The 18,718-nt window shown below is 38.2% G+C and overlaps 1 protein-coding gene across 1 annotated transcript in view; it reads left to right on the top strand.

The window, feature by feature from the left end:
- The window catches only part of ryr1a (ryanodine receptor 1a (skeletal)), a 78,091-nt gene that overhangs the window by 4,707 nt on the left and 54,666 nt on the right, over positions 1-18,718 (top strand). Inside the window, 32 exon segments of the mRNA XM_052117077.1 lie at positions 1,857-1,976; positions 2,103-2,204; positions 2,478-2,498; positions 2,704-2,778; positions 3,061-3,139; positions 3,329-3,441; positions 3,534-3,633; positions 3,903-3,999; positions 4,773-4,847; positions 4,945-5,101; positions 5,948-6,112; positions 6,219-6,340; positions 6,636-6,825; positions 6,972-7,107; positions 7,715-7,810; positions 7,984-8,102; positions 8,206-8,339; positions 8,508-8,749; positions 9,900-10,092; positions 10,203-10,419; positions 10,508-10,612; positions 10,733-10,836; positions 10,906-10,989; positions 11,675-11,834; positions 12,041-12,188; positions 12,403-12,608; positions 12,765-12,939; positions 13,694-13,902; positions 14,038-14,396; positions 14,722-14,851; positions 17,875-18,035; positions 18,253-18,415. Of these exon segments, the coding sequence (XP_051973037.1) occupies positions 1,857-1,976; positions 2,103-2,204; positions 2,478-2,498; positions 2,704-2,778; positions 3,061-3,139; positions 3,329-3,441; positions 3,534-3,633; positions 3,903-3,999; positions 4,773-4,847; positions 4,945-5,101; positions 5,948-6,112; positions 6,219-6,340; positions 6,636-6,825; positions 6,972-7,107; positions 7,715-7,810; positions 7,984-8,102; positions 8,206-8,339; positions 8,508-8,749; positions 9,900-10,092; positions 10,203-10,419; positions 10,508-10,612; positions 10,733-10,836; positions 10,906-10,989; positions 11,675-11,834; positions 12,041-12,188; positions 12,403-12,608; positions 12,765-12,939; positions 13,694-13,902; positions 14,038-14,396; positions 14,722-14,851; positions 17,875-18,035; positions 18,253-18,415 (4,557 nt within the window).

The raw sequence follows: 18,718 nt of genomic DNA, 5'->3' as shown, positions 1-18,718 counted from the left end.
ATGTATGTATAACAGGGTTGTAAATTAGCAGAATACAGACAAAACAATGATTATTATTGGCAATTATCATGCTGGGCAGATGTGCAAATTGCTTTCGGCTGCAGAATGCAAATAAGTGAAGCAGAATATCAAACAGCAGAGTGAATGGGCACTTCAACCCTGCTAAAAAAAACTGCTTAACTAGCTTGCAAACCCATGCTGGTTATGCTGCTTAGTGCTGGTTTGGTGCTGGTCTAGCTGGTGGACCAACATAGACATGCTTTTCAAGCTGGCTTAGTTCAAAAGCCTGGTGGACACACCAGCAACCCATGCTGGCCACCCAAAGCACAACATAAGCTGGTGACCAGCAATGCTGGACTTTTCAGTGAGGGAACCACCGAAACAAACTCAAAAACTTAATTTTGGCCAGATTTTGTTTGAAATTGCTTCACACTCATTCGTTCTCCAATTTCGTTTGAAGTACTGTATATCAGGGCCTAAAGAATGTTGTTCACAGCGACTATTCCCGGGAGAACTTGCATTGTTTATAGCTAAAAATAGTTCTCAAAAGAACATGCTTGCCACTGACCCAATCTGAGTTAATTATTTAAATGAAATTTATACAAATGTTTTTCTTTTCCGTTATTTGATGGAATAAATGTGTAATTTTACTTGTATTTTCAAAGAATCAATCTTATCAATGTAATAATCATGACCATATTGTCATGACCATGGCTATATTGATGATCAAGACCTTCTCAAAACAAAGAATGGAGAACCAGGTCTCAAGTTTCTAACAACATGTACCAGTGTAGACAGGACTTTCCACATGCCATCCCTGGAATATCTCATCATAACTCACACTTACATAAATATTAATACACAGAGCAGACTGGCCTGTCAAGGACATGACCTGGCCTAATTTGTCTGTAAAGTCATGCTCACTATGTTTAGTCTATATTATGAAATTGTGTCATTATTGCATAAACTCTTTTTATTTATTTGTTAATATGAGACTACATCATAAATAAATAAAATCAATGTAATATTCACAAAAAATGTGAGGTTATTTATCAACCAAAATTCAATTAAGCTTTATTGAAGTCAAGTTGTATGGGTATAAAGTTACAAAGGGTAGTGCTGTTCATAAAATTAGCAGCTTCACCCCAGAATTTATCAGTACCGGTATGTTGAATTAAGATCAAATAAACCACTGATGTTGATTTCTTATAACCTAACAAACAGCTATAGTATATAAACTGAGTTTATAAACCGTATTCTTCTCTGCAGACAGTCCTAGTTCATCTAAGCCTCCTCGCATGTGTTTTGTCTGTAACTCGACCCACATTCAGAATTAGATGTATAGTGCCCTGATCAAGGTTACAAATTCCTTGTTATGTAGCAGCAATGTATGCTATGGACTGGCTGCCACATTCAAAACGTCACAACTTGTCGAAAGCAATATTTCTGGAAGTGTTAATATGTTTTTAGGCAAATTGTATTTTTATTATCGCATCCCAAAAAATTTAAGATGTTAATTGAGGCATTTTTCACAGGATAAATGGTCAAATTGAAAAATACCTCCTAAAATTGCATGACAAGGAGAAAATATAAAATTGACATATTGTTTCACTTTTAGTGAAAGATAGCGTGCTCAATTTTGGTAGCCTTTTGGCACATGATAATTACTGTAAATGGTAAATATATCAAACATTTTCCCTTAGCAGATGTCAGAATCAGTATGCAGTTAATTCAAGGTATATTTAATCAGTTTGTGTGTTTTCTGGGAATTGAACCAATTCAAACCTCTACTTCTCATCATGTTACATACTGATAGAACCGTGAGACTGAAACCTTGATATTCATTCTTTCTGTAGGATGATCAGGTCGTTCTACAGTGCACAGCCACTATCCTGAAAGAGCAGATTAAACTCTGTCTGTCCTGTGAGGGTTTCGGAAATCGCTTATGTTTCCTAGAAACCACATCCAATGCCCAGGTATACTTACAGATTGCTTTACCTGTCACTCAACTCATGTAATTTTTAAATTATTAAAATATTTAATGCATAGTTTCATGTTTTGGATTCCCTGTTTGACATATAACCATTTGTTTTGTCCATCAGAATGTTCCACCGGATCTGGCTATATGCTGCTTTATCCTGGAACAGTCCTTATCTGTTCGAGCCCTTCAGGAAATGCTTGCAAACACAACTGAGCTCAACGAGGTATGTGTGCATTTAGAGCACATCATTTAGGAATGGGGTCATAGTTGCTCTTAATATCAAATTACCTCCGTTCAAATTAAATCAGATCAGAACTTATTCTCTGTAATAATGTCTATCAAACAGCAAAAGTATAAAATATATCAGTATAATATATCAGATAAACAGCAGTACTTTAAAGACTGTTCCATCAAAGTGTACATATTCAAATTATGTTTTCACATTGTTTTCTGAGCTCTTATCATCCCTCATTTGTCTTTATTTTCTTTACTGTAGGCTGTCGATTTGGATAAATGGGTATGTTTCTATTTGTATCTCACCCGTTATGACATGTTACCACAACAATCCTCTTTCTCACTGAATCTTCTTTTCTTACAATCTAACTGTCCACCCTGAAAATGCTAACAGTGTAACAGCACTTTATTTCTCTTCTCACAGTCTTTCACAGCCATTTGCATCTCTTGAATTGTATCTGTATGTTAATGTCTCTCCTTTTTCCTAGTCTTCACAAGGAGGAGGCCACCGCACTTTGTTGTATGGCCATGCCATCCTGCTCAGACACACACACTCTGGCATGGTGAGTCAAATATCAATATAAACACTACATCACTGAAACTCACCAAAGGTTCTTTGAGGTTCTGTTAAACACTTAAGGATATTCATAGTGATTACTCGGGGGCCCACAATCTTAAGAAAGAACCAGCTTCTTAAGGTTTTTTAAGAACAGTTTTTGTGGCAATGGGAGACACATTTATGCTCTTTGAGGTTTCCTATGAGTTTCGAACATGTTTTCTCCATCCTCTGTCTTGTATTTTCATTCATGCTAACATAAATTCTGCTGTTTCTTCACATTATACAGTATCTCAGCTGTCTGACAACATCAAGGTCACTCACAGACAAGCTGGCCTTTGATGTAGGCTTGCAGGAGGACTCAACAGGTGCCTAAGTCTCAGTTTATCTTTACCCTAATTTTATTTTAAGTACTGGCAGGGATTTTTGAGAGCAAAGAGGAAATTCTTATGTCCGATAAGATTCTTTATCTAAATACATGTTTATTAATTGTCCAGTCATACAAGTACATGTACAAAGGTGAAATTCTAGTAAAGGATTTCCTCATCTACCTCCAGGTGAGGCATGTTGGTGGACCATTCACCCTGCTTCCAAGCAGAGGTCAGAAGGTGAGAAGGTCAGAGTGGGTGATGACCTCATCCTGGTCAGTGTGTCATCTGAGAGATACCTGGTAAGGCCCTCCTCTATATAGTAACTGGGAAATTATCTTTAACTATACTTACATAGCTACAGTTTAAACTGAAACTTCTGTCCCATCAACAGCACCTTTCCTATGCCAGTGGAGACCTCATGGTTGATGCCTCCTTCATGCAAACCCTTTGGAACATGAACCCAGTCTGTTCTGGCTGTGAGCTGGCAGAGGGTTAGTTTAAAAGAGCAGCTCTTTGTGTGCAAATTAAAGGGATAGTTCACCCAAAAAGGAAAATTCTCTCATCATTAACTCACCCGTATGCCTCGCTTTATTTCTACTTTCCCTTTAAACACACTTTTCACTTACTCCTCAGTCAGAGACATTCCCAGATTAGTGGCTGGAAAATGCCTATGATAGGTCCATTGCATTTCTAGGTTCTCTTATGCTGTTTATTTTCAAACAGATTTAAAAAGTAATTTTGTGATGTTTCTTGGGTTTAGGTTATCTGACTGGAGGGCATGTTCTACGTCTTTTCCACGGTCACATGGATGAGTGTTTAGCAATTCCTGGTGCTGACCAGGGGGATGACCAGAGAAGGTGATGGAGAAAAACATCTGTTAAAATAATGTCACACAAGCAAGAGTGCTGTTATGGCCCTATATCAGCAGAAAAGCTTTGATTCTTAGGTTAAACATTTGAGAATGAATAGTTGGAAAGGTATGAGAAGTAGCGTGAAAGTGTTTTCTTGTCTGATAGAAAACATGAAGGATGCCAGTTTTATTCTTGCATTTTTCTTGGGGAACTCTTATTTTGACACCAACACAGAAACCGTACTCTCCACCACAATGTTGAAAGTTTGCTTGTCCTCCCAACTCAAAAACTCAGGTATCAAAACTGTCGGTTTTTCCCAGTCATAATTATGACTTGAGAGGGCATTCATGTGTATATTCCAAGAAAACGTATATGATAAATCCGATAGCACGTGAAGGCGCTATGAGAGACAATGCTGAATTTCTGAAGGAACTTTGATGATAAAGAACGCAGAGTTTCTATATCCCCAGGGGAACTCACTCATAACACAAAGATGCCTGTCATTTTTTCAGCATCTCTTGGCTGATATTTGTAATTTAACAGGGATGAATCAAAATCTCTCTCATTACTCTGGTTTAGAATGTCAGAAAACTCAGAGTGATACAAACAGTAAAGCATCCAATAGCTGTTATTACTCATTTATCAGTACTCTTAGAAAGCCAATCGTCCAATCAGATTCGAGGACCGGAATTAACTGCAGTATAAAAATGTACACACACAAACAATATAAACTATTTAAAAATCAATCTTGTCTTTTCATTTTTGGTATAATGTTTCAGAAACGCACACTATGAAGGTGGAGCTGTGTGTAGTCATGCCAGATCTCTTTGGAGGCTAGAGCCTCTTCGGATTGGGTCAGTACTCTCTGTGTACAGTGTCCTTATAGTAAGAATGTTTTTTCCCTTTGTGCTGATATTCATTCTCATTTCATCATCTCTTTTTCTATATCAGATGGAGTGGAAGCCACATGAAGTGGGGTCAGTCATTCAGGGTGCGTCACATCACCACAGGCAGATATCTTTGCCTGGATGAGGAGAAAGGACTCCTACTCGTGGATCCAGAAAAGGCAAATACAAAGAATTCTGCCTTCTGCTTCCGTGTTTCAAAGGTCTGTACTGACTTTATCAAGTAAACTGCTGCATGTTTGTTTTCCATGTATGGGAACTTTCAGCATTGTAACCTGTTTTCTCAGAACTTTTCCTCACTCTTCCATTCTTCAAATGGTACTTTTGAAGAATTTATGTCTCATAAAAATTCTTAAAGTGATAGTTCATCCAAAAATTTTAATTGTCATAATTTACTCACTTTTCATTCCATAACCGTTATGACTTTCTCCTGTGAAAAACAAAGAGACGTTAAGAATGTTCATGCTGCTCTTTTTTTTTATGTAGGGGTAGTTCAATTCCAAAAGCACTAAAATACCTTCAAAGAAAGATCCACAAAAGTATAATGAAAGTATCATAAGAGTCGTGGATTGTTTTCCTAGTCCTGTTAAGCCATATGAAAACTTGGTGTGAGAAACAACTTTTGTTAAATGCTTTTTGATTTTCTGCCCTTTTCTCTCAAATTTGGAATGCCCAATTCCCAATGCACTCTAAGTCCTCGTGGTGGCATAGTCTCAATCCGGTAGGCGGAGGACGATACTTAGAACCACACTATAGCGACCAAGAGGAGGTTTCCCCATGTGACTACCCACACTCTCTCGCACTCCAGGGGTGGTAGTAAGCATCTTTACTCGCTGAGCAACCCAGGCCCTAATTTTTAATTCTTAATCTCTGAAAATCTTGGTCACCATTCACTTTCATTGGATAGAAAAGATCAGCATGGAAATTCTGAGTAAATGATGACAGAATTTTTTTTTTGGGGTTAACTGTTGCTTTAAAGAAGAAGTGCTTTACTAGTTAAATGAAAATATTAATATTTATGCATTTTTTTGTGTTTTGTCATTGTGCAGGAGAAGACTGAGGTGGCTCAGAAACGTGATGTGGAGGGAATGGGTATTGCAGAGATAAAGTATGGAGAGTCCATGTGCTTTGTGCAGCATGTCTCCACTAGTCTGTGGCTCACGTATGCCTCAGTGGATGCCAAGTCTGCTCGACTGGGTCCACTGAAGAGGAAGGTACAGAATGAGTAAAAACCTTTTGTGAATAATAACCTCACTGTAATAAGGCCAAAGCTTCAAAATGTTTCTTATTTATGCAAAAATATGTGTTTCTGTTTTTTAGGCTATACTGCATCAGGAGGGTCATATGGATGATGCTCTGACTGTGGCTCGCTCTCAGACAGCAGAATCCCAGGCTGCTAGAATGATATACAGCACAGCAGGACTCTTCACTCAGTTCATTAAGTATATTCTCATGCAGCTAGCTATATCTGATCTAAAATTGCTGCATGTTGTTATGGTCCATTGATTAGCCTGCTGTATTTTATTACAATTTAGAATAAACTGAACATGTATTTATTAAATTTTATTACAAAAAAATATTTATATACCTTTAAATATGTCTGACAGATTTTTTGGAATCTTCAATTTAATGTTTAAAAAAGCTTCAGATGTCTGTAATTGTGCATATCAAGGATGAGTATCATGGTTTTGTAGTTACAATGGTAAGGGATATGTATTGATCTGTGCTGTCCTACAGAGGTCTGGACTCTCTAAGTGGGAAGAGTAAGTCTCCGCCCCCAACTCCATCTCTGCCTCTGGACTCTGTGGTTCTGTCCTTGCAGGATCTTATATTCTATTTCCGCCCCCCTGAAGAGGAGCTGGAACATGAAGAAAAGCAGACCAAACTTCGCTCTTTAAGGAACCGTCAGAATCTATTCCAAGAGGAGGTCAGACATGCATTCATAAGCGCATACAAATGATATTTTATAATAGCCCATGGACAAATAACAAACATAGCAGGTAACATTTGCAAGCACACTCAAACAGTTTACCAAGATCATTAATTGACTGATTGATTGATTTAATTGCACAGGGCATGATCACACTTGTATTAGACTGTGTTGATCGGCTGAATGTCTACAACACTGCAGCTCATTTCTCTGAGTTTGCTGGGGAGGAGGCAGCTGAGTCCTGGAAAGAGATCGTCAACTTACTTTATGAGCTGCTGGGTATGGACATTTTCCCCTCATGGTTACTCATATTATGTAATACAAATATCTGAAATTTTGGCCGTGTTGTTCCACCTAATAAATATTTTGCTTATTTTAAAGAGATAGTTCACCCAAAAAATTTTATTTTCTCATCATTTACTCACTCTCATGCCTTTCATTTGACTTTCATTCTTCTGCTTAACACAAAGGTAGATTTTTAGAATATTTCAGCTCTGTAGGTCCATACAATGCAAGTGAATGGTGACCAACAATTTGAGGGTCCGAAAAGTATTTAAAGGAAGCACAAAAGTAATTTATACCTCTCAAGTGGTTAAATCCATATCTTCAGACGCAATATGATAGGTGCGGATCAGAAACAGATCAACATTTAAGTCCCTTAAGTCCCAGCTTCAGAGGTCTGATCACTATTCACTTGCATTGTATGGACCTACAGAACTGAGATATTCTTCTAAAAATCTTTGTTTGTGTTCTGCAGTAGAAAGAAAGTCATACACATCTGGGATGTTTTGAGGGTGAGTAAATGATGAGAGATTTTTCATTTCTGGTTGAACTATCCCTTTAAGGTGGCCTTAATGTTGTTTAGTTATTTAAAAATGTTTTGCAGCATCCCTAATCAGAGGAAACAGGGCTAACTGTGCTTTGTTCTGTGATAATCTGGACTGGTTGGTCAGCAAACTGGATCGATTAGAGGCCTCTTCAGGTAGACACAGACAAAAACCCTTTCTGACAGATTAACTTTGACAGAATCTGAAAAGACAAATATTAATAGCACTTACATGGAAATTGACAACCATGCCGTTTTAACACTTTTTTTCATTTAACTTTAGCATAATTTAGTGTTATTGAAGTTTATGTACGTATTGTAATTGGCAGGCATTCTGGAAGTGCTGTATTGTATTCTCATTGAAAGTCCTGAAGTGCTTAACATCATCCAAGAGAACCACATCAAATCTATCATCGCACTTTTGGACAAACATGGACGTAATCACAAGGTACCTGTATATGTCTTTTTGGTAAATTGATTTGAGTGGTTCTGTGCAATTTGGGTCTGCAGTCATATATAACTCTATGATCTGTGTACTGCTTTTCCTTTAGGTTCTAGATGTACTCTGCTCTTTGTGTGTGTGCAATGGTGTAGCCGTGAGGTCCAATCAGAATCTTATCACTGAGAATCTGCTTCCAGGTCGTGATCTCCTCCTGCAGACCAACATCATCAATTATGTCACCAGGTCTGACTCAGCACTTACCCAAAACTGCCATATCTATATTTACATTTCCATGCTGCATGTCAAAAACACAATAAATATAGTCAATCCAATATTATCTGTGATACATAACAAAGAGAAAGTTTATTTGGCATGGTACATGTTTGACACTTCCTCTCATTTCATGTGTAGTATGAGACCCAACATTTTTCTGGGCACATGTGAAGGCTCTACACAGTATAAGAAATGGTACTTCGAGATAATTGTAGACCATGTGGAGTCATTCCTTACCCCACAAGCGTGCCACCTGCGTGTTGGCTGGGCTTTGACAGAGGGCTACAGCCCGTACCCTGGAGGAGGAGAGGGTTGGGGGAGCAATGGAGTCGGAGATGATCTTTATTCGTACGGCTTTGATGGGCTACACCTATGGACAGGTTAGGATTACCTTCTTCTGTTTGCTCAAGCTCATTGCTGTCCCTTTGAACAATATAATAGCAAAAAAAAAAGGGATATTTCACACAATAATGAAAATTCTATTATCATTATGACTTGCTGTCTTCCGTGCAACACAAAAGGAGATGTTAGGCAGAATATTATGCTACCTTTATGTGCTATCGGAATTAGCGTTAATACGAGTTTATTACTCAAAAGTTGCACATGAATGACCCCTCAAGTCGTAATATGGTCAGGGAAACTCTGAGATTATTTTGATACCAGTTTCTGAAATGGGAGGAGACGTAAACTATCAACATGGTGTAGGGGAGTACGTTTTCTGTTGTGAAATAACAGGTTTTAATAATTTTTCTAAATACAGTTAATTGCTAGCGCTTGCTGTCATATTTATGTATATCAGCAAACTTTTGATGTATGTTGAACATTTTGACATGACATGAAAATAGCTTGTATTTGACCAAAATTCCATTATCATCAGGAAGCTAACAGAGTAATTGTATTATGGTGTCAAAATAAAAGTCCCTTAAGAAATATGTATGAATGAAACTGCCGTCGTCCATGTTTCCTGTTCTTTCCGACAACAGAGTGCTTCAACGCGACATACACACGTGAAGGCATCATTAGTCACCATTCACTTTCATTGTTTGGAAAAAGCACATTTAAATGCACATTCTTACATCCAACAATGTGTGTGGTCATGTAAACGCATTAAACGGCTTTCTTTTATCGGTGTATGGTCATAAACGGCATAATAATAAACCAAACGACATGGCTAGATTTATGTCCATTACCCCAATTTCACATTGCATGTAAACATCTTTACAAAGAATAACTTCAAATATTTGAAATCTCATGTAAAAGCATTTTTCTTGCTTTGTTTAAAAAAAAAAAAAAATTTAATAAGCTGATTTTTGGGAGTTTTCAATGTATTGCTGTGAATGTAAACGGGCTCACTCATGCATTGAAAGTAAAGGTGACTGGGACTAACATTCTGCCTAACATCTCTTTTTATGTTTCTCGAAAGAAAGTAATACAGGTTAAGAAAAACAGGGTGCGTAAATGGCAGAATTATTGGACAAAGATATTGTGTCATGTTTAATTCATGTCCTTGACAACTCCTGTTCTTGTCAGGTCGTGTTCCACGTCAGGTGACCTCACCCAGTCAACACATTCTTGCGGCCGAGGACGTGGTGAGCTGCTGTTTGGATCTGAGCGTGCCCAGTATCTCCTTCCGTATCAATGGACATCCAGTACAAGGAATGTTCGAGAACTTCAATCTAGATGGTCTCTTCTTCCCTGTGGTCAGCTTCTCAGCTGGTATCAGGCAAGAACCAATGGAATGATCAAGGCTTTAATTACATGTAGCATAAAATGTTAAACCTACGAGGACAAATTCCAAAATAATGTTACATATATTCTGCTTTGCCTTTCCAGAGTTCGCTTTCTCCTTGGTGGACGACATGGAGACTTTAAATTCCTCCCTCCTCCAGGCTATGCCCCATGCTATGAAGCAGTTCTGCCCAAAGACAGACTGCGTATTGAGCCTATTAAAGAGTACAAGCATGACTTCAATGGTGTCCGGAACCTTCTTGGGCCAACTCAATCTCTCTCCCACACCGCCTTCACTCCTTGCCCGGTTGACACTGTGCAGGTGGGATTTTCTAAAAACATATGGAATGCAATTTAATTTACTTTTGTCTTTTCTACTGTTGTGATTTTACTCTAATTAAAATCTGCAGATTGTACTCCCTCCTCATCTGGAGCGTATCAGAGAAAAACTGGCTGAGAATAGTCATGAGCTGTGGGCCATTACACGTATCGAGCAGGGCTGGACCTATGGACCAGTGAGTCTTCTCTACATCACATATTTTATCAGTGAATTCTGACAGATCTCTCCTGGTCAGTAGTTAATAGCACACTTTACTGTATAATCATTACTGTATGTGATGTTCCCACTCTTTCAGTTCCGTGATGACAATAAGAAGCTGCACCCCTGTCTAGTGGACTTCCAGAGTCTTCCAGAGCCGGAGAAGAACTACAACTTGGCGATGTCTGGAGAGACACTGAAGTGAGAGAAGTTTTTGATTGTGTACATGCGTTTATGCGTGATCTAATAAACTTCTGCTTCTCTCTATAGGACTCTTCTGGCTTTAGGATGTCATGTAGGCATGGGTGATGAGAAAGCAGAGGAGAACCTGAAGAAGATTAAACTCCCCAAAACGTGAGTCAAAAAGGGTTTTGACTTCAACCCTTTTCCAGCATTGTTATTACCGAAATTACATCTATATTCATTCGTACAGTTATGTTAAAATTAAAGGAATATTTTGTGCTCAAAATCATAACATTGTTCTCGTGTCAGAACATTTGTGGCATAACACTGATTACCACAAAAAGGAATTTTTTACATGCTCCACCTTTTCTTTAAAAAAAGCAAAAACCTGGGTTCCAGTGATGCACTTACAATGGAAGTGAATAAGGACCAATCCGTAAACATTAAAATACTCACTATTTCAAAAATATAGCCACAAGATGTAAACAATATACGTACCTAGTAACATGAAGTCGCTTGCCAACCTTTTCTGTGTAAAGTTTGTTGGATGTGGAGAAGAATTAAGTGCTTTTACAAGATTATAGATTATAAGATTATAAGCTTCACATTTCTGCCTTTTAAACCCTCTAAAAATGGCCCCATTCACTTCCATTTTAAGTGCCTCACTGTAATTTGTAATCAACATTATGCCACAAATCCTGTCGATTGAGCTTTACTTCTATTGAACCCCAAATATTACTTTAACAATATCAGGTACTAATCAAATATTTAACTGAAAGAAATTATAGACCAGAAGAAAAGTAATTTAAACTAAAATTATTAAAAAATTCTATACTGGTTTCTTGTTAAATATAAGGTATATGCAGAGCAATGGATACAAACCTGCACCTCTGGACCTCAACCATGTGAAGCTGACACCCAATCAGAACACACTTGTGGAAAGACTGGCTGAAAATGGACACAATGTCTGGGCTCGTGACCGGGTCCGCCAGGGCTGGACTTACAGCATTATTCAGGTTGGCTTACTCACTTTAATTTTTTTGATAAACATTGAATTAAAAAATGGAGTTACAAAAAGGATGGAACTATGCACTGTAAGTCGCTTTGGTAAAGGCATCTGCCAAATGCATAAATGTAAATGTTCTACAACATAGTTCCCCTCTCATTCCATGACTATACAGATGATGAATCATTTATTACAATAAAATGTTCTCCTTTTTAGGATATTGTGAACAAGCGCAATCCCCGTCTTGTGCCTTACATTCTTCTGGATGAAAAGACGAAAAAGACCAATCGTGACAGTGTATGTGCCGCTGTACGCACTCTTATTGGCTATGGCTACAATATTGAGCCACCTGACCAGGAAAGCAGTGAGTCTGTCCATGTAATATGTTCACTACATACTGTAGGCCTGCTTTTAGAAGCTATACTTCACATTTACACTGATCACATCTAGATTAAACACACATAGCTCTAAAACCCATTTATTGTACATTGTCGAGATAATTGTTGAGAAATTGCAGGGTTCTTGAAGTGTGATTGTAAACTTTTCTTCATCAGAATTTCTGTGACTATGTATTCCAGGTGGACATGGGGCTGGGAGTGGCCGGAGTGATAAGATCCGGGTGTTCAGAGCAGAAAAGTCCTACGCTGTGACCCAGGGGAAATGGTACTTTGAGTTTGAGGCAGTAACAGTGGGCGAGATGAGAGTTGGGTGGGCAAGACCAAATGTCCATGCAGATAAAGAGCTTGGATCTGATGAACTGGCCTATGTCTTCAATGGATTCAAGGTACTGGAAAGCAAAAGCATGTGACTTCCTTTGAGATGAACTCCCTATGATCATTCATTTTTGTCCACAATCTTACAACCTTGATAAAGAAGAAAAATACCACTGGTAGTAATCTGGACCAATGTCAAGTTTCCTGATTTAAATTTGTTACTATAGGCTCAGCGCTGGCATGTTGGGAATGAGCCGTTTGGACGGCAGTGGCAGTGTGGTGATGTGGTGGGCTGCATGATAGACCTTACGGAGCAGAACATCATGTTTACTTTGAACGGAGAGATGCTCATTAGTGACTCTGGATCTGAGATGGCCTTCAAAGACATTGAGATCGGAGAGGGTAAGAGTCAGGGGGAGGACTGAAATCTTAGTCACTTGGAAATACAGTATACAGATGGATCTTTGGGGAATGGTTCAGGTTCAGTTTTTGATGTTTCTGATGATGCATTAAAGAGATAGTTCAACCTAAAATTAAAGTTCTCTCATCATTTACTCATCCTAATGTCATTCCAGATGTGTATGACTTTCTTTCTTCTGCAGAACACAAAGGAAGATTATTAGAAGAATATCTCAGCTCCGATGGTCCTTTTGAAAAGTGAAAATGGTTTATGGTAAAAAGGACTTAAATATTGACCTGTTTCTAACCCAGACTTATCACATTGCTTCTAAATATATGGATTAAACCACTGGAGACTTAGGGTTACTTTTAGGAGGCTTTTATGTGATTTTTGGAGCTTCAAAGGTCTGGCCACTATTCATTTGAATTATATGTACCTACAGAGCAGAGATATTCTTCTAAAAATTTTGTTTGTGTTCTGCAGAAAAAAGAAAGTCACATCCCACATATCTGGGATGGCATGAGTGAGTAAATGATGAGATTATTTTTTGGGTGAACCATCCCTATAAGGTTCATTTTCACAGCAACCTTTTGGCTTTATACAGTAATATATTTCAGAGAACAGGACAGGTTATGTTCAGTGTTTGCCCTTAATACTCTATGGATTTGTAAGCAAGAAGTGCAGTTACTCTTAAGACCTATTTAATCAGAAACATAGCGAATACATTTGTGACTTAATATGTCTTTTGTTGTTCAGGCTTCATCCCTGTATGCAGTCTGGGGCTTTCTCAAGTGGGCCGTATTAACCTTGGGCAGAATGTGAGCAGCCTGCGTTACTTCACTATCTGTGGCCTGCAGGAAGGTTTTGAGCCTTTCGCCATCAACATGAAGAGAGATATCACCATGTGGTTTAGCAAGAGTTTGCCCCAGTTTGTGCCTGTGCCAACAGAACACCCTCATATTGAGGTAAAATAGTCTGGCCTGAAGAACTGTTGTTTTTTAAAGCTTTATGAATTAATTGATTCATGCCAGTCAATTAATCTGAAGTTGTCTTTGGAGTTCATTATAAAATCCTTATCTCTTCTTTGATTTCCCTAATAGGTGTCCCGTGTGGATGGAACTGTAGACAGTGCCCCTTGTCTGAAACTGAACCATAAGACATTTGGATCTCAGAATGCCAACACAGACCTTCTGTTCTTTAGACTCAGCATGCCTATAGAATTCCATGAGACCTTTAAAGTGCCAGTGGGTACAACACCCCTCACTCGCACCCTCACTATTCCTGAGGACGAGACTCTTGAGATAGACCCAGAATCAGAGTTTGAGCTTCTGAAGAAGTCAGCTACTCGCAAAGAGCAAGATGAGAAAGAAAAAGAGCCGTCTGTTCCTAAAGATATACCTGGCAACAAAGAAGGGGAGAATGAGAAAGATACCACCACAGAGAAGAGCAAAAAGAGAGGGTGAGAAAGGATTGAAGAGATATTAATGAATATACAATCATGCAAAAACTTTCAATTAGCATGTGGGAAATTTGTGACAACGCAACGGTTTTCTGCAAGTAATTCCAAAAGTTTACAGCTCTTCACCAGTAGTGGTGAACCTGCAGAAAACCTTTGGCAACAACAGACAGTTGCCACTGTTGTCAAACACTGTAGCGACAACAGGTTTGGTATTTTGTATGTTGTGTAATGTAACACATTATCTGATCCTTACCAAAGCATCCAGAGTACAAGTCAGTAGTTGTGCATTCTGAAACTAAGATGACAAGATATTCATGACTTGCAGGTTCTTTTCCAAGGCAAAGAAGGCAGCGTTTATAGCCCCACCACCAGTGGTTCCAACTGTGCCTCGTCTGATGGAGGACGTTGTCCCAGACGATCGAGATGATGCTGACATTATCTCTAACACAACAACTGTATGGATAACATTTTATAGGGATGTCCCAATACCGATACTCATGTACTTATACTTGTGCTCATAAAAAGGTCTGAGACCGAAAACCGATACATCTGACGTACGAATGTCATTCTGTAAACATTTAGCGCACAAATTAAAATCACATTATATCTTAAGTGTTATTAGTAAACCACAAAGGCTGCAATTTAATGAGATAAAAATATAGTTTGCAGGTGATGCACACTTCAAATGTGAGTGCTTGTGAGTGTGTGGAACCTGTGATGTGCAGACATAAAGCCACAAAGTGCTTATACCTTTTTGAGTTTCTTGTCTCATTCATGGAAAACACCATCATGAGCATCGCACACTCTGTTTGTAGAAGTTGAGCAGAACGCTAATTCACGTTGTAGTGCGAGGCAAATACAGACTCAATATTTTTTTTTAATTAATAGAAGCCTTTTGCACATTGGGTGTAGCAACCTGTTTTTTCAGAAGTGAGAAGCTACCATCAAAAACACACAGAAATGGCTTCACTCCAAAATATATTATATATATAATAAATTTAAATGGAAAAACAATATGAAAAAAATATATTACTGCTTTATAGTTGCTATGTAGTCCAAAAGAGAGGGAAAGCTTGCACACAATGTTTAGAAAGAAATCCTAAAAAAAAATGTCATTTATTGAGAGGTAAAAAAAGTGCAAAAAGTGCTCAGTGCAAAGACAAAATGTTTTTGATTTACATCGTTGTCAGTGTCCTGTTAACAAAAGCAAACCTGATTCAATTTATAAAGAGGGAGTATTTACTGTATTTGTCCTAATAGAATAGACTAAAAAATATACAAATGTTTGTTAAATGTTATAGACATACACTCACCTAAAGGATTATTAGGAACACCTGTTCAATTTCTCATTAATGCAATTATCTAATTAACCAATCACATGGCAGTTGCTTCAATGCATTTAGGGGTGTGGTCCTGGTCAAGACAATCTCCTGAACTCCAAACTGAATGTCAGAATGGGAAAGAAAGGTGATTTAAGCAATTTTGAGCGTGGCATGGTTGTTGGTGCCAGACGGGCCGGTCTGAGTATTTCACAATCTGCTCAGTTACTGGGATTTTCACGCACAACCATTTCTAGGGTTTACAAAGAATGGTGTGAAAAGGGAAAAACATCCAGTATGCGGCAGTGGGCGAAAATGCCTTGTTGATGCTAGAGGTCAGAGGAGAATGGGCCGACTGATTCAAGCTGATAGAAGAGCAACTTTGCCTGAAATAACCACTCGTTACAACCGAGGTATGCAGCAAAGCATTTGTGAAGCCACAACACGCACAACCTTGAGGCGGATGGGCTACAACAGCAGAAGACCCCACCGGGTACCACTCATCTCCACTACAAATAGGAAAAAGAGGCTACAATTTGCAAGAGCTCACCAAAATTGGACAGTTGAAGACCGGAAAAATGTTGCCTGGTCTGATGAGTCTCGATTTCTGTTGAGACGTTCAGATGGTAGAGTCAGAATTTGGTGTAAACAGAATGAGAACATGGATCCATCATGCCTTGTTACCACTGTGCAGGCTGGTGGTGGTGGTGTAATGGTGTGGGGGATGTTTTCTTGGCACACTTTAGGCCCCTTAGTGCCAATTGGGCATCATTTAAATGCCACGGCCTACCTGAGCATTGTTTCTGACCATGTCCTTCCTTTTATGGCCACCATGTACCCATCCTCTGATGGCTACTTCCAGCAGGATAATGCACCATGTCACAAAGCTCGAATCATTTCAAATTGGTTTCTTGAACATGACAATGAGTTCACTGTACTAAAATGGCCCCCACAGTCACCAGATCTCAACCCAATAGAGCATCTTTGGGATGTGGTGGAACGGGAGCTTCATGCCCTGGATGTGCATCCCACAAATCTCCATCAACTGCAAGATGCTATCCTATCAATATGGGCCAACATTTCTAAAGAATGCTTTCAGCACCTTGTTGAATAAATGCCACGTAGAATTAAGGCAGTTCTGAAGGCGAAAGGGGGTCAAACACAGTATTGGTATGTGTTCCTAATAATCCTTTAGGTGAGTGTATATTGCCTCTTTATATGGTATACCGGCATTCACATATATTACTAAAGTAACAAAGACAAGTTATCAATAATCTACGTTTGTATATCAGGAGATAGAGGACACAAATTACATAAAAATTACATATAAAAAAATTACCCATTATATTAATATATCACAACCATATATCAATAATATTTATTATTCAAAGAAGAATTGTTGTATGCTTACAAATCAGTAAGGAATTATATTTTGTCATATATAGATTATGCAATAATGTAAAATAAAAATGTCAGTTATGTCAATACAAATGTTAACCATGCATAATTCAAAAACATGGACTTATGACAACAATCACCAGATATTCAAATATGTCTAGATGTATATCCAAAAGTAAACTGTACATAGTTATATTTTCAAACATACCATGATTCAAATCATAAGCATGTGCAAATAGAGATGCGTCATAATAATCCTGTAGAAAACAGCTGAGGGACAAATCTTCATTCATTCCCAGGGGGTGTAATATTTTATGTGAAATATCCATATGGATTCTTTCTGTGGGAGTATCCGTTCTATATTTCCCCCACCTACATGGATGCTTAACTTGTTCAATAACCAAAAAAGTTAAAGCAGTTACTGAGTGACCAGCTTCTAAAAAGTGCAGTGCAATTGGAGATTTTTGATCTTTCCTTCTCACGGCGATCATATGTTCAATTATACGTGTTCTAATTTGTCTAATGGTTTTTTCCACATATTGTTTGTTGTATGGACAAGAAATTAGATAAATAACATTCTCAGAACTACAAGTGACATACTGTATACACTGTCTGTTATACAGCTCCTAAACGAGCTGATTTTTCTGTTGGTATCAGGACATCCCTAAAATTTGACACTGCTTATGTTACTTAGAAATACCAGACTCTATATGTCTTTGTGTCACTTGATGTAAGTGAGTTTCTTCCTTTCTTCCCTCCAGTATTATTATTCAGTCCGGATGTTTGCAGGGCAGGAGCCCAGTGGAGTGTGGGTAGGCTGGGTTACTCCTGATTATCACCTGTACGACCCTCACTTTGATCTTGGTAAAGTCAGAAATGTAACTGTTACTATTGGGGATGATAAAGGCAACATTCATGACAGGTAAGACTACTTATACAAACCTTAGTATGTTCTCTGTCAAAACAGACATATGTGTGATTGTTAGATTAAGGAAACAGTCTATTATCTTCAGCTATTTTATATTTGGCTAGGTCCTATCATTTGGACTGGATGTGACCCTGCATAACTCAGCAGCACATCTAAAATTATGTCTTAAAAACAGTACTTCTGATCATTATCTCTTCATGGCTTTCCACAGTGTAAAGCGCAGTAACTGCTACATGGTATGGGGAGGAGAGTTCAGCAGTTCGCAGCAAGCACGCATTAGCCAGGAGGACTTTGTGATTGGTTGCTTGGTGGATCTGGACACAGGACTCATGACCTTCACAGCCAATGGGAAAGAGATCAACACTTTCTACCAGGTGAGAAAAAGCAGACAAGATGCAAGATTTCACTTCTAATTTTTTCTACATTACATTTCTGCCTGCAAACGTATATGGTTCCTTACATACTTTCAGCCAAACCTCAGTTACAGATTTTCATATACTGTCTGATTAAATTGTACAAATTGATGCCAATATTGACATAGTTTATTTTATGGATAGAAATTCGATTTTATTTCCAACACAAATTTAAAAGGCTTGCTCTAAAAACAAGTATTCTTAAAATACCATACTTTTATAACCGTTGAATATAAAAAAAAATATATTTTTCTCATTTATATT

Source organism: Xyrauchen texanus, chromosome 44, assembly GCF_025860055.1.
Source record: "Xyrauchen texanus isolate HMW12.3.18 chromosome 44, RBS_HiC_50CHRs, whole genome shotgun sequence".
NCBI lineage: Eukaryota > Metazoa > Chordata > Actinopteri > Cypriniformes > Catostomidae > Xyrauchen > Xyrauchen texanus.
Note: the sequence above shows the minus strand (reverse complement) of the source record. Positions and strands in the feature narration are given on the sequence as shown.